The sequence below is a fragment of the Suncus etruscus genome, chromosome X (assembly GCF_024139225.1).
Source record: "Suncus etruscus isolate mSunEtr1 chromosome X, mSunEtr1.pri.cur, whole genome shotgun sequence".
Classification (NCBI taxonomy): Eukaryota; Metazoa; Chordata; class Mammalia; order Eulipotyphla; family Soricidae; genus Suncus; species Suncus etruscus.
In genome coordinates, this window is record NC_064868.1 from 17,029,683 (window position 1) to 17,045,437 (window position 15,755).

Here is a 15,755-nt window from a genome sequence, read left to right on the forward strand (position 1 = left end):
AAACTATACTCACTATCAGGGCCCCCCATCTCTCTGCCTGTAACACTGTCATTTATCTAGAATCTGGATATTATACCTATGGGGTTGGACAGACCTTCTAGAAAGAAATTTCTCATGTTAAAATGACTTCTGACAAGTAAAACGATGGTAAGAAATGTAAATTAAGTGCCTACTGAGAAGCCATTTCTCACATATTTATTCAGCAAATACAAAACAAACTGTAACAGACTATAAGTGAGAGTTTTAGAAAATAAGCACTTGATAAAAAGCTGGTAGGAGTTTAAACCAATACCACTTAGATGGGACATATTGTAGCCATTTTCTGTCATCATTACAAATACTTACAACTTTGGACCCAGAAATTCTGCCTTGGGAAATTTGTTCTGCAACTGTTGAAGCATATAAATCATACTCATGGCAGCATTAACATGAAAGAATGTATATACCTATAAAAAGGGAACTATTTTAATAAATTATAATGCATCTATAATAGATGCATAGGTACTCTTTCCTTGCCTAGCGCAACCATGGCTCGTGGTCCCAAGAAGCACCTAAAGCGTGTGGCAGCTCCAAAGCATTGGATGCTTGATAAACTGACAGGAGTGTTTGCTCCTCGTCGTCCATCCACCGGTCCCCACAAACTGAGAGAATGTCTCCCACTCATCATTTTCCTGAGGAACAGGCTTAAGTACGCACTAACTGGAGATGAGGTGAAGAAAATCTGCATGCAGCGGTTCATTAAGATTGATGGCAAGGTTCGCACTGATATAACCTACCCAGCAGGTTTTATGGATGTCATCAGTATTGATAAGACTGGAGAGAATTTCCGCCTGATCTATGACACCAAAGGACGTTTTGCTGTTCATCGCATTACTCCCGAGGAAGCTAAGTACAAGTTGTGCAAAGTGAGGAAGATCTTTGTGGGCACCAAAGGAATCCCTCACTTAGTGACACACGATGCTCGCACCATTCGCTACCCAGATCCCCTCATTAAGGTGAATGACACCATTCAGATTGACTTGGAAACTGGCAAGATTACTGAGTTCATCAAATTTGACACTGGTAACTTGTGCATGGTGACTGGGGGTGCTAATCTGGGAAGAATTGGCATGATCACCAACAGAGAAAGGCATCCTGGTTCTTTTGATGTCGTCCATGTGAAAGATGCCAATGGCAATAGCTTTGCCACCCGCCTGTCCAACATTTTTGTGATTGGCAAGGGCAACAAATCATGGATTTCTCTTCCCCGAGGAAAAGGCATCTGCCTGACCATTGCTGAAGAGAGAGACAAAAGACTGGCAGCCAAGCAGAGCAGTGGGTGAAAAAACTTTCAGGGGCAAAATTGGATCATTCGTCCTATGCTTAAATAAAGCAAAGTGTCATTATGGCCTCTGTTTAAAAAAAAATAGATGCATAGGTATACTTTTTTACAAATAAGGATGTTTAATATTCTGATCAGATAACATATACTATATATATTTATCTTGTTACCTACTTTTATTTTTGGCTATTTTTTAATGCTTGCACACATTGGTTGGTATAGCCAGCCCTAGGATATTTTAGCAACGACTCTAAAGCATTGCATCAGATGGCTCCAGGTTGGGGAAGTGGGTTTCTGGAGAAGGAAGGTAGAGAGAAGCTTACTGTAAATCTTTGTGTACTTTCCGCATTTTAAACCATGTAAATATATCATCTAGGTCACAAAGGGTTTGTCAACTTGTGGTTAGCCTTACAGGAAAGTGCTAAAGAGGGAGTGGCCAAGATATACTTGGCTTCATCTGGTTTTGGCTGAAGGCTGTTCTCACCCCAAGCACAGAGACACTGAGGAGAAATCTGGAAGCCAGGTTGCCAAGAAAGACATGCTGATTCATTGTGGTCAGTGCATTTGTGCCATCCAACCACCAGGTTTCCACCACCTCTTCCTTTGCTTGTTTTTCACCAGGCCATGTGTTGTCCATGTCATGAGTGGTTGTATTTTGATGGAACACACTGGATTATACAAAATTCTAACACCAGAGTATGTCAAAGCAGCAAGCCACCCTTTTTCCTGTGTGGCTTGTGTTTCTTGGTATTACTGGCCTCCAGCTTCTACCCAGGAGCAGCCACAAAGTCATACCCCATGAGAACCTTCATTTCTTATTACAAACACTCAGATAAAAAAGAAAATAATTCTACATTCAATGACTATGCTCATAGAGCCTGCAGAAATGTCTAGATTCTAAATGATCACTAGAAGATTCAAAGTATAAAGTTCAAAATTCAACCTTTCTTGTTAGTATGAAATGTTTTGTGTGTATCCAAAAGTAGAATATTCTAAAGAACACCCACAGCTAGCAGAAACATCAACTCTTATTTACTTCAGGTAATTTTGCTTTTATTATTTTTTTCTTTTTTGTTCTTGGGCTGCACCCACTGGTGCTCAGGGTTTATTCCTGGGTCTTCTGTGTTCAGGGAGGATTCAAGGACCATATAGGGTGCCAGGGATCAAACCTGGCTCAGCAACGTGTGAAGTGGTGCCAGTCACTTTGTTAATGCTTCAGTCCCTTCTTTAATTCTTAAAGGTATGTGATTCCAAGCTTTCAAGCCTATCTTTCTTAGCCTATCTGTTTTTTGCCCTACCAACAGTTAAAAATTGCCTTTCTGAATTTGATGTTTCTCATTCCTGGGCATGCCTTGTGCTTTTGTAACATGTGTAGGTATGCATAAACAATGCCTAATACTTTTCTCATGTTTAAACATTCTATGCCTGCTATTCTGGATTCACCATTTAACAGCTTCCTTTTGACATTCAACATTTCATCTTTACCAAAACTTCTGCAATAGAAATGTGGTACTTTTATTTGTATGCATGTATGTATGGAAAGCACTTTCTCTAAACTAGGAGAGAACTGAGCACTTGTGAGATATGCCTTTCCTTTATGTTGTTAGATTTTAAAAAATGACCCCTAGTTATAGTTACACCACATTATCCTATTTGAAATAGTTCCAAATACTTCTAGGTATGTTTCCCAGCTTCATGCAGCAGCCAAATAAAATATTTGGATCCAAATACTAAGTTGTTAACTGAATATGTAGCAGGCACCACTTCAATTTGAGGAATCAAAAATATGTCTTCAGCAAAAGGGGCTCTGAATGGAGGGGCTCTGAAATCCGGGTGGCAGCTGCTTTTGAAAAATACACTTGCAAGTGAGGCCTTCTCCCTAGCCTGGGAAGTGCTGGGAAGCTTGGCAGGCCCCCATTCGTCCCCCACTTTCTCCCCTGGACTCCAGGCCTTCCCTGGGTGCCGGCCTAGATACCCAGAAATGGGTTTAGGTGGACTCTTAGGGATCCTCAGGCTTCCCCCCACCCTCCATACTCCAGGGGGAGGTGCATGGGGAGGAGGGTAGGCAGATATCTGGCTTCTGGTTTCTCCTTTGATTCTGGAGGCCAGCTCTTGCCAGGTATGGGGTTTGGGGAGGCCCCATGCCGGAGGCCTTCTCCCTAGCCTGGGGAGTGCTGGGAGGCTTGGCAGGCCCCCAGCCATCTCCCTCTTTCTCCCCTGGACTCCAGGCCTTCCCTGGGCACCAGTCCAGGTACACTCTCTAGGGGTCATCAGGCTTGCACTTTGGGAGGAAGGTGGGCCGTTGCAGCACTGGTTTATGTTGGGACAGTCACTGGAAATTTTTTCTCCTTGGTCTGCATTTCAAAAACCACTCAGGGGCTAGTGCCCCCACACGTACAATATATATTGATAGTATTATATGCATATAGTTTATATATGCATAATATCCATCTTGTATTGTGACCTTGATACTGCCCTACAAAGATCATTTCTAATCTTTTACTGCCTCAGTCCCAACCATTATTTCCCCCCATTTACTCATGTAGATGCAGCTCATGACATGAAGCTCACCACATAGAGTGATGAGTGAAGTTAGAGAAATAATTACAATGAAAACTATCATAACAATGTGAATGAATGAGTGAAATAGAAAGCCTGTCTCGAGTACAGGTGTGGCTGGGGTGGAGAGGAGGGAGATCTTGGAAATTGGTGGTAAGAATCTTGCACTGGTGAAGGAGATGTTTTTTCCATGACTGTAATTATACAACTACAATCATATTTGTAGTCACGGTGCTTAAATAAAGATAATTAAAAAAAAGAAAAATATACTTGCATGTACAAAGGGGAGTGTTCTAACCAAATAGCAACTCCCTCGTTGTATGAAGGAACTCCTAATGCCCTTATTTCTGTTCAGTGGGTAAAGAAAGAACCTAAATCTGGGTAAGAGAAACAGTTCATCAGGTAGGGTGCTTGCTGGAATCCGAGTTCTATCCCTAGCACCCCATGGTGATCTTACCAAAAAATAGAAATAGAACTCCCATATGAACCCTAATACCAATTCTTGACATCTGTCCTCAAAACACAAAAACACCCATTCTAAAGGACATATGCACAGCTATGTTTATCACAGGCTTAGTACCATAGCCAAGATATGCAAACAATCCAAATGCCCAACTACAGATGGATCAAGAAATTGTGGTCTATACACACAATGAATGCTATGTACCTCTCAAAATGAACAAATTCATGCAATCCGCAGCAATAGTGATAGAAGTAGTGGAGATCATGCTGAGTGAAGTCAGTCAGAACGAAAGCCATAGAGAATGAGCTCTCATGGGTGGGACTCAAAGATACACAGCAAGGGAGCAACAAAGGGTCAAGGAATCACAACTAGATGCACAGAATTGAATTTGTGGGAGGGTTGAAAGAAAGGGGCATCGAGACCTTCAGGAGAGAGGTGGGGACCCTGGTGAGTGGTTATGATGTTGGAATTACATGTACGGGAAACTATAATTCACTGTCATGTAAATCACAGAACCTCAATCAATAGAAAACATTAAAAATTAAATGAATCAATTTTCTTTTTTTTTTTGTTTTTGGGCCACACCCAGCGTTGCTCAAGGGTTACTCCTGGCTTTCTGCTCAGAAATAGCTCCTGGCAGGCACGGAGGACCACATGGGACACCGGGATTCAAACCAACCACCTTTGGTCCTGGATTGGCTGCTTGCAAGGCAAACGCCGCTGTGCTATCTCTCCGGGCCCATGAATCAATTTTTTTTTTTTTTTGGTTTTTGGGCCACACCCGGTAACGCTCAGGGGTTACTCCTGGCTATGCGCTCAGAAGTTGCTCCTGGCTTGGGGGACCATATGGGACACCGGGGGATCGAACTGTGGTCCGTCCAAGGCTAGCGCAGGCAAGGCAGGCACCTTACCTTTAGCGCCACCGCCCGGCCCTGAATCAATTTTCTAAAGTGGAATGTGAGTTAACTTTGCATGACTGGTTTGGGGTGCAAACCTGGCCCCCTTTTTGATATATATGATAGAAAACTTTTTTATATTATCTGAATCACCTTATGTGTAATAGGCCAGAGAGACAGTACAGTAGGCAGGTTAAATAGTTTTGTTGCATGTGGCCAACCCTAGTTTGATCCCTGTACACCTGACCACCACCAAGGGTCATACCTAATAAGCACAAAACCAGGAGAGGCTCCTAAGCACTTCTGTGTGTGCATCCCCCCAAAAAAGTTAAAAATGTATTTTAAAATAATCCTGTGCCTTGCATCTTACCAATCATAGTTTAATCCCCATCACTATGATCATTCAGGAACATAAAATCAGGAATATCTCCCAACCACCACTAGGTATAGTGCCCAAATTAATTAATTAATTAATACCTCATTGTAAAACAGAGATACCATACTATGGTACTGAGTTGTTGGAGCAGCAAATGATATTCCTATTAAATTCTGTACTTTATTCTGAAGTTTCTGATATAATTTTATAAACAGAAGTAAAGATGCAATATGAGTTTTGAAAGAAGTTTTCTAAGTCTCATTAATGTTTCTTCATACTCTCATTAATGTTTTAAAAAAAAAACAACCAAAGCACACAAATATAAAAACAGGTAGGTCAAGGTCCCTCCAATGCCAAAGCCTAGTAGCCAATCCCACAAGTCCACAATTTAATGATTAATCTCAGAAGAGATGCCAAGCCTATGAAACTACCAGGGACACTGATCTTCGACTTACCAATTTAGCAATTTCCTTGGCCTCTAGAAATCTCTCCCCAATTTCAATGCTTCAATGGAAGCCTCTGATGCTAGACCTGTGATAAGTAACATTTCTGTTACCTTCAACTAAATACAGAGAGGAGCATTCAAATAATAAGGACATGTATTTTCCCTCTCCAAATCAAGGACCTCCTACATGCCTGTGCTCTACCACTGAGCCACCTACCTATTCCCAATATGACCCTCATTGCTGGTATTGCTCAGGGACCAGAAGTGGTACTGGAGATTTGAACCCAGATTTGCTCAGGGACCAGAAGTGGTACTGGAGATTTGAACCCAGATTTGCTCAGGTACCAGAAGTGGTACTGGAGATTTGAACCTAGGTTGGCCACATATAAAGCAAACACCTGACCAACTATACTCTCTAGTCTCAATAAAAACACGTAGGGACCTGATTCGATTGCCGGTATCCCTTGTGGTCTTTCACCCTGCCAGAGGCAGTTTCTGAATGCAGAGTCAGGACTGGCCCCTGAAGGCCGCTTCGAGTGGTCCACGAACCAATCAATTAAGAAATAAATCATTTCTAAAAAATTAAGAGAATACATGTGTAGAATGACTTAGTTCTGTAGTCATTTGGGGGTAAACCTTTTCTTCTCTCTGGGTATTATTTTGTGACTTGATCAGATCAAGGTACCAGATTAAGTATATGGTGGCCTTTCCAAGCCTTCTCTTTACCCTCCCCTTCCTCTTCAGAAAGCTACACATATCCCAAAATAAAAGACTTCTCCCTGCTCATCACACTTAATTATCCTTTTTATGTGGTGAGAAAAGAAAAAAGTGAGTGTGAGCCAATGTTCCTACACACTGACAAGTCACTTACAAATCACTCCAGGTATGTCTGAAGCCAGACAAAGCTAACAGAGTACCTGCCTGCCTGCTTGGAAATCACAACAGGACAATGCTGCTGAAACTGATGTTGTAAAAGAAGGTTCTGATTCTTTTTAACTGCCAAGTCCAGATTACATGGGTAAACATCCTCCTAGATAGATCAGAAGCTCATTTACACAAGAACCTACAGTCCTCTCCTGGGATTATCAGCACAACTCTTCAGCTTCAATCTGATGAGACAACTCCCAAATCAAGCTCTGTGGGGAGGAATTACCAGTTGTATTGCCATAGGTCCTAGTTACATAAGCTAATGACTAAGACTAGGGGTTTGTGACAGATTCAATTCAATTAGAGTCCCATAGAAAGGCTTAGTATGGATGCCATGCTACAAAATGCTCCTTCCCCATGGAGCAAGGTAGAACAGAATGCTTCTTGGGTGCCCCAGAATACTGTGTGCAAATAATATGTAGAGTAAAAGAGAAGATGTTCCTAAGAGTTATACAACAAACTATTATGATTATTTATATCTAATTCTGAAAATACATCCTTTTATTTTCTTTTATTTTTTAGTCACTGTGATTTACAAAGTTATTTATGATTGAGTTTCAGGCACATCATCTTCCAACACCAATCCCATCACCAGGGTCAACTTCCCTCTACCAGTATGCCAGTTTCCCTTGCACTTTCTTTTTTTTTTCACATGCATGTGTTTTATTTTTTGAAGATGGTTCTGAAACACATTAAGTCAGGTCCAAGGCTAAGTTGAAAAGTTCATAAAGAGTTTTGCAAGGATATGTTTGTTACAGGATATGTTATGACTGTTAACTCTATCAAATCTTGATTCTAGAATTTAGTATCCACCTTGTTGTCAGTAGCACTGGGTTTTCCAAGAAGCCAATCATTTATCTCTTGTCTGCATGGACTTCTCATTAGCTGCCTTCTGCTTTTGTTGCATGATCTCTGAATCCCTCTGCTTTCGTTGAGAGGCAGTCAAGCTATCCTCTTTTCTTTTCCCCTTGCTAATTTCCTGGGATTTCTTCATATTTTTCTGGCGAGCAAGTTCTCGTTGATTTCCACGGGCCATGCTGATCAGTCTGCCGAGTGTGGAGAGTGCGGCTCGGCAAAGAAATGGCTCCTAGGCAAGCTCTGCAGCCGTGTACACCCGAGGGCGAAGGATGGATGGCTGGGCCCGAGCGGGCTCTCCAACCCACAGACCCAGAGCTCTTCCTTGCACTTTCTAAAGTGACAGGCACTTATAAGTACATTTTTAGCTGGAAGCTAGTATTCTTTCCACTGGAGAATGTGGTCCACGTGGCTGTGTCCCCACAGTGGATATCCAAATTGGATTCAATGGAATTATTCTACTCACAATATCTCAATATCCCAATATCTGATTTTCACAAACAAATGAATTTTTTTGACCTACACTGGTGGTACAAACACACTGAACAAACACTGAACAAACAAACAAACAAACAAACAAACAAAACACTCAGTGGGTGAGGCCATTCATTATAAGCAGAACATCACTGAAAGACAGTGTTTTTGCTCATATGCTGATCTCATCCATCACCTGTGGGCGATTCATACTTCATAACCAGAGCATGTTCTTATCTTTAAATAAATCACAATGTTCCTGTAAAGCTTAGTAACCAAATACCAACTTTGACATTATTTGATACTTCTGTATTTCTCTGATCTTATCAAAAAAGGATATTTGAAAGTTGGAAAACCTTCTGAAGCCTCCAAAACTCTGAATTATTTATCTATCAAAATACTTGAGAATGAAATCTTCATGAATATATGTTAAATAACAAAAGAAAGGCTAACATGAATGCCAGCATTCTATTTAAATCAGTGTTTCCTATCCTGGCCTATACAACACAATTGCTAGAGAACTTTTGGAAATACTCAGGTCCCAGACTAAAATTCTTACTAAATAAATCTGGACCCCACAAATGACTCCTACCTAAAGATGGTGCTTTCTTAACAACACATACATGTGGCTTCCCAGGGGTTCACCTTCCTTCACAGACCCACCATAACGTTGGGCAACGAGACTTGCACTGGCCAATGAAATTAAGTTATGGTGCAAGAGCTAGCTGGCAGTTTGCCACTCCCTCCTTTTTCTCTTTTCTCTGCCAACAGTCTCCCAATTAGCTGGGAGACTCTGCCATCTTGGTATCACAGTGAACACAAGAGGCCAGTGATTGATCCACAGTGAATCATCCCAGGAACAAGAAAATTTTGCTGGAGTCTAGTCATGAGGTTTGGGGGCTATTTGTTACTGCAAAAGAGCTGATATCATCCAGACTCAATCACTCTCAGAGGTGGTTCTAGGGCACAAGCCTGGTTGAGAATCGCAGATTTAAATGTATATTAAACATCATATTTACACATATCTCATGCTTCCAAGAGGAGATAAGAACTGTGATGATGATCTTTCTCAGACTTAGAGATTCCTGAATGATAAATGGGATTCTCATGAAAGAACTTTCTCTGGAAAACTCTAGTCATCACTGCAGCAGAAATTACCTTTCCCAAGGAAAAAACAATCTGTGAAAACACAATGGCTTTTCTAAGGCTTTGTTCAGTTCTCTTTGAATATGAATTAATTCCTCATGGCTTTTTAAAGGAATTTTAAAATGAATGGAACCAATTATTGCCTGCATTTTCTTCATCACACCCCATGCAGAAATGGGCCTTTCTGGACTCCAAATTCCCTTGGAAGGAAGAATTCAGCCTCATTTAGACTAATTTGTTTATAGAACCATGATGAACGTTGTAGAAAAATGCTCCTCTCTTTCAGTCACTTAATAACTATCTTTAAAGACATAAATGTTTTAGTAAGGTGACTCAGTCTTCAAACTGAAATAAAAATAGACTTGTAATGCTATACCAGAACAAAAGCCCTTGGCTTTAAAAATAGTTTTGGACCCAGATGAAGAGTGATGCAAAAATTCCTGGCCCCACACTTAGAAACCCAGGAGCTGGGGTCCTCAGTGAATCTCTGTGCCATCTTTCCACCATAGCATCCTGGGTAGTGTGTCAAGGTTGATGCAGAAGCAGCAAGCAAACGAAGACCAAGGCAGCCAGCAAAGCAGAGTCAGAGTGGACAGGAATCACACCACAACCCAGCTTCCTTCCTCTTTCCTCCCTCCCTACCAGTGCCCATGATTCACTTACTCTCCCCATTCTGTTCTCCCAGGGGCTCCCTGACACACTCAACCCACAGCAATAGCTTTGGCAGCTGATGTTGACAGATGTCCCTGAAATGGTGCTGCTTCTTGACAACTGAGCAGAAGGGCAGGCTGGGGTTATGGTGGGGGTGAGGAGGTGGGAACAAAGAGCCCAAGAGGTGATTAATTCTGGGCTTCACAGAAGGGCCCTCGATGGAATACTTGATTAGAACAAATCCTACAAAGGATACCACATGAACAAGCAAATCCTAAATCAACTGGGGTTTTGTAGCCAATAATGCCACAAAATTGCCTTTGGGAATAGAGCAAATTCACATTCTCGCCAAACTAGTAGTCCTCTAAAATGGGGCATTTGAAAGTCCCATGCACCCATATTTTTAGAGTTCCTTACACCCTGGGAGGTGGGTATCTTTCCTCTCTCAGCAAATAAAACTACTCATATCCTTTTGTTCCATAAATTCCACAGTGCAAGTCCATCTCAATTTCAGGAGGATGGAATGTATCAAACTCTGAGTCTCTGTGCATAGAGCACAGAAAGAATAGCAAAGAGACCATTCTGCTGGGGCCTATTGTTCAGCCTTAAAGCAACTCTTATTTGTTCCAATTCCAGCAATTCTCTGCCCCCTCCCCACACACACTCTTTCTCATCCATGCTTTGGAGGAATCAATCCTGACATGTTTGAGATAAGAATCAAACACAAATTGGCTGATCCGGCTTCTCACTTGTGCTTCACTTAACACAGCCCTAACCAATTCTACTCTTTCAAAGGGCAGCAATTTCCTGGTCACTTAAGCCCAGAGAGCATCATCAATGCATTATTTGCAACATTTATCAAGAACTGCATGCTTCTAGGTTCTATTAGGCATAATTTAAATATTAAATAAGGGGAAGGGAAGTGGCCAAAAAGCAATTGTAGAAATTCTAAAATAGCTTTTTTTCTTGATATGGAGGCTAGCTCTAGCCAGCATGGGGTTTGGGGAGACCCCATGTTGAAGGCCTTCTCCCTAATTTGGGTGTGCTGGGAGCTTTGATAGGCCCCCAGCTGTCCCCTCTTCTGCCCCTGGCCTCAAGGCCCTCCCTGGGTGCCAGCCCAGGTGGTCAGAAATGGTGGGTCCTAACTTGGGGTGTGCTGAGATTTGCTTGGTTGCACTAAGGTTGTCACTGGCAATTTCTTACCAGTCTACATGTTCAAAACTGTTCAAAAAACAGTATATATTAAGAGTTTTCCTTATCCTTACGTTTTGTTTTGCGTATGCAGAATGTCCATTTTGTATTCTGCCCTTTCGCACACCCCTACAAAGCTCATTTTTACTCTTTAACTCTCTAACCCCCCCAACTATCAGTAACCCACATTACTCTTTTTAACTTCAGTACTGCACAATCCTAATCACAGACCAAAGCCATGCTTGGATCTAACAACCCACAACTATTTCAAAAGACATAAAATGGACACGTATGTCTTTTGAATATTTTATGTATTTTTTCTCTGACAGCTATATGTCTTACTAAATATTCTCTTATACAGTGATGATTCTAACCACTTTTTATCTTTTCTTCTCTTTGTGATCTGTTCAATAAGGAATTTTGATGAAAGAGTCCTTCAGTTTAATGCTTATGATTGAACCATGTCATGGGGATTGTTGGACTTGTTCTTATAGCCCCCATCTGTGCCGATGCCACGTAGCATTCTTCCTTGTTTGCATAGGCACATTAAAATGGGAAAATACTATACATACAAATAAGATCTTATCTAATAGAGATTGGAACACACAAATCTTGTAGTGTAACGTGATCTTACACCCTGAACATTGACATAATGACCTGGCACAGGCCTCAGAAGAATGGGTATTCTCCATTCACCCCTGAACCAGGGAAGCCATCCACGAAACATCCAAGTTTGTCTATAACATCACCTGGAAGCAATCCTCTACCAGGGAAGACCTTACCGCTGTTCTGACATTACCCTGCTCAAAAGAGACTTCCCTTAACACTGAGAAGACTTAACAACAACAACGACCTGCTTACAAGACAGGGCTCTTTGCATTGCCCTTTAATTGTGAAGTGAAACTAGAGGACACTCCACATCCTGACTTCAATGTAAGATATGCAGATTCCAGGATATTTAATACAGAATCATGATACCAACAAAAGAGACTGTGTGAAAAATAAAGTGTGTTGGCACTACAGACAATGTCTTGGATTGGACAAACTAGCTTGCCTTGTGCCTAGAGTTGGTCTTATGCCAGGAAACTTCAGGGGTAGGGTCTCCTTATATTTAGGCCAAGGTTTTTCCTTTCCATGTCCCTCATATTTTGGTGAGCCTATGCAAACAATTATTGCCACTCTAACACCGTTTTTACTGTGCTCCTTTGACTCTAATCCTTAAAAAAAAAACCACTTAAACTTTTTGAGGTTAACTTAAACTAATATGCATGTGCATGGAAATGTAAAAAATTACTATGCCTTTAATGTTTAAGGAGTTACATAAGTTTTATGGCTTTAGATTGCTTTGTGTGCTGCTAAGAAATATTATAATGTATTACAATCTGGGGACTTGAGGGACAAAGTAATTGTACATGGGTTCTGTTTTATTTATCTTAATGTTCTTTGGCTGAAAGTTCAAAGTTAAGATATCAGCAAGTGACTTCTTCTGAGAATTCTGTTTATGGGCGATTGTCCTTCCACTGTAACTTTACCTTGTCCTCTTTCTTTGCATCTTTGTTCTCATAATTAAAAATAAAAAATTAAAGGAAACAAAAAAATTCTAGAATAGTCAGAGAAGACTATAAAAATTCTTTTTATTTACAGTTTGGATATTATTCTAAAAACAGTATTTGATGTTGCATCTTATTATTCTCTCTTGTATCTGTTCCTGATGATTATAAATGCATTATTTATTTTTTTAGTATTCCTTCCAGGGACTTTGTAAATTGATTGGACTTTGTGAAATGTTAGTGACAAAGGAACATTTTCCATATTTCTTCTCTGGAGTACTTGTAAGGCAGAAAGGATCTTATTGCTGTTTCTGGACAATTTTTCTATCCAAGACATCCTGAGTTATAATGAAGACAGAAAAACATCGCTGTCTCTCAGCTTCTAGGAATAACCATGGAATGAAATTGAAGCCAATATCAAATGCAGGTTAGCAGAATTGGTCTTTGTCTATAGTTTTCTGGAACTTCAAATATGCAAATCTGGTCCATTTACTCAGAACTGGGTACCGTGCCATGATTACATATGAGGTCTGTTTCTGCCTACAAACTCCGTTTGTATAGGAACTTACACCGAAATGATATCAAAGACTTCCCTAGGCATGTAGGACTCATAAAGGGAGGAAATATATGCTGTAAATATCAGAATTTTTGAACATGAAAAGAATGGGAATTCTGCATGTTCAGTTCAGGGCCAAAAACACATGAAGGATGAGCTGTTTGAGTGATTTTCCTGCATAATATGCAAAAAGCATTGTTCTGTGTCATTGTAATACAGTACCACCGGGGGTCGTGAGCAGAGTCCAAATTGAGGCGCTGTGTTTCTCTGCAAGGAAATTTCATCGTCAGAAACATTGTATTCTAAACATATCATCCTTAAAGCGCTCCTCATCTAATATAGCAGACAAAAGACATCAATTAAAATAATGTAACAAAACACAGAGGAAATATAAAAGGGAAAATGGCTTGTGGTACTTCAAAGGTGCCACATGTATCCCTCAATTCTCTGGAGAATTTCCTGTACTACAAAAAAAATGCAATGTGAGCGAACATGCTTTCCAGCTGCCAATTCCAAATGCAGAGACTGAGGAAGAGGGCACAGCCTTAAGTCTTCAAATAAAACACCAGGTGTTTGCCTCAAAGATGGCCCAAAAAGACAAGTATCACCCAGCACCCGGAAAAGAAGATGTAATGGGATCCAAAAGCATTGGCTGGAAAATGGGGGCGGGTAAGAGGAGAAGGGGTATGCATGTTGAATTTCAGCTGAGAAACTTCCATGAGGAATGGGGAATATGCCATCCCTCTCCCCGGGAATGGGGGACTCCAATCTTTCCCACTGTACCAGGGAAAAGTACAACCCTCTCTGCACCCCACCCTGAACCTCCTAAAGCAACTCTTTGGAAATTTAATTCTGTATATTCCAGGGGGAAAGAGGAACTTGAAGTCACAGCTGAGGGTGATGAAATTTTCCATAGGAGAGACTTTTCTTAGCATGCTAATAAGTTCAGGGGCAGCTAGCCAAGCCTTTTAGAAAGGTTCAGCCTCCACATCTCACACTCTTATTCATTCTCTCTCTCTCATACACACACACACACACACACACACACACACACACGCATGCACACATGCACACACGCACACACACACCCAAAAGTAAAATACAGGCTTCGTTTTTCTTAAGTGTTCCATTAAGGAAAAACTTATTCTCTTTCCTGGCCAAGTTGGGGGCTTGAATGCTGAAGTTGTGGAAATGGCAAGGTAGTAAAACTCCCAAAATTATGATTCTCCACAAACTGGCCAGGGAGTCAGTAGAAATTCCTTCTAGTGATGAAAGACCATGCGAGATAAACCACAGAGTGAAGGGACCATTTGGATTTCTATATGGATTTACCAGTTTAGGGGATTCTGAAATGAAAAGAATTTGAATTTGCACAAGAGCATTCATTGGTCAGTCATCTTGGAGCCAATGACTACATTCTAGACCATGGGGACTCGAATTCCCATTCAAGGCTAAGGGTTTATCGCGAGTAAAATGCCACTTTATTCTTTTCACCAAGGACCATGGACATGATAGCAATTCCAGTGACTTCAACCAGCACCTTGCTGGTGTCTACAGCAGCAAAGCTTCCAAAAAGATCTAGAAGAATCTTTTTCTGCCTCCATGAGTTTTTCATATCACCTTTCTTCCTTCCATCCTTTCTTTTCACTCCTTTCAATTTTATTGAGAAGTATTTCCCAAACTTGGGGTAGTTTCTTTAAGTTGGCCATTTGGAGGATTCACACAAGAAGCTGGTTTGGGTAATTTAGCAAAGTTGGTTGTTATTTGTTTTTTTTTTTGTTGTTGTTTTTTACAACTTTGGCCCTTCTCTTCCCCCAACTCCCAAAGTTAGACAGACTCTGTATGATACAGAGTGTTTTGGAGGGGATGACCGCTTCTTTCTGAGAGAAGCTTTCCTGTTGGTTGCCTTCATCTCCTGTCTCTGATGAGGCCCAGGTAGAACCTTAAGTCTTGTACTAATAAGGGGCCCAGGAGATGACCAGCACTGGCTATAGAGACCACATTTGAGCTCTTCCCAACCTTTAGCCCCCAAACTTATCTCCATACTAAAAACACACCCCATGATGCTTTTTGGCCAATTCCTCCATGTGACATGTGTGTTTACTGTATGTTCCTTGACTGTGTGTGCTTACCATTCTCTCTTATGAGCATGTAATGAATGATCTTTTTGAGAAAATAATGACTAGAATATGTAGAAAACTGTTGTCCCTATTTTTTACCACTTTCTGCTCTCTTCTGTGTGACTGTTTTTGTGCTTTGGATTTATATAATGACATTTCTTGGATACTGCTTAGCTCAAAGGTCACAGTGAATACACACAGGACTATTGAGGAATTAATGGGACT

At 41.0% G+C, this 15,755-nt stretch overlaps 2 protein-coding genes across 2 annotated transcripts; one reads left to right on the forward strand and one right to left on the reverse strand.

The window, feature by feature from the left end:
* Positions 1–507: 507 nt before the first annotated feature.
* On the forward strand, positions 508–1,408 carry LOC125998699 (40S ribosomal protein S4, X isoform-like). The gene has a single exon (XM_049766764.1). The coding sequence runs from the start codon at positions 528–530 to the stop codon at positions 1,320–1,322; it is 795 nt and encodes a 264-aa protein (XP_049622721.1). The 5' UTR covers positions 508–527; the 3' UTR covers positions 1,323–1,408.
* Positions 1,409–7,622: 6,214 nt separating this feature from the next.
* On the reverse strand, positions 7,623–8,156 carry LOC125998708 (small EDRK-rich factor 1-like). The gene has a single exon (XM_049766771.1). It carries the CDS (start codon positions 8,021–8,023, stop codon positions 7,838–7,840), a length of 186 nt encoding a protein of 61 aa, XP_049622728.1. The 5' UTR covers positions 8,024–8,156; the 3' UTR covers positions 7,623–7,837.
* Positions 8,157–15,755: the final 7,599 nt, after the last annotated feature.

Coding starts and splice junctions, on each gene's coding strand:
- LOC125998699 (XM_049766764.1), top strand. CDS start 528: ATGGCTCGTGGTCCCAAGAAGCACCTAAAGCGTGTGGCAGCTCCAAAG.
- LOC125998708 (XM_049766771.1), bottom strand. CDS start 8,023: ATGGCCCGTGGAAATCAACGAGAACTTGCTCGCCAGAAAAATATGAAG.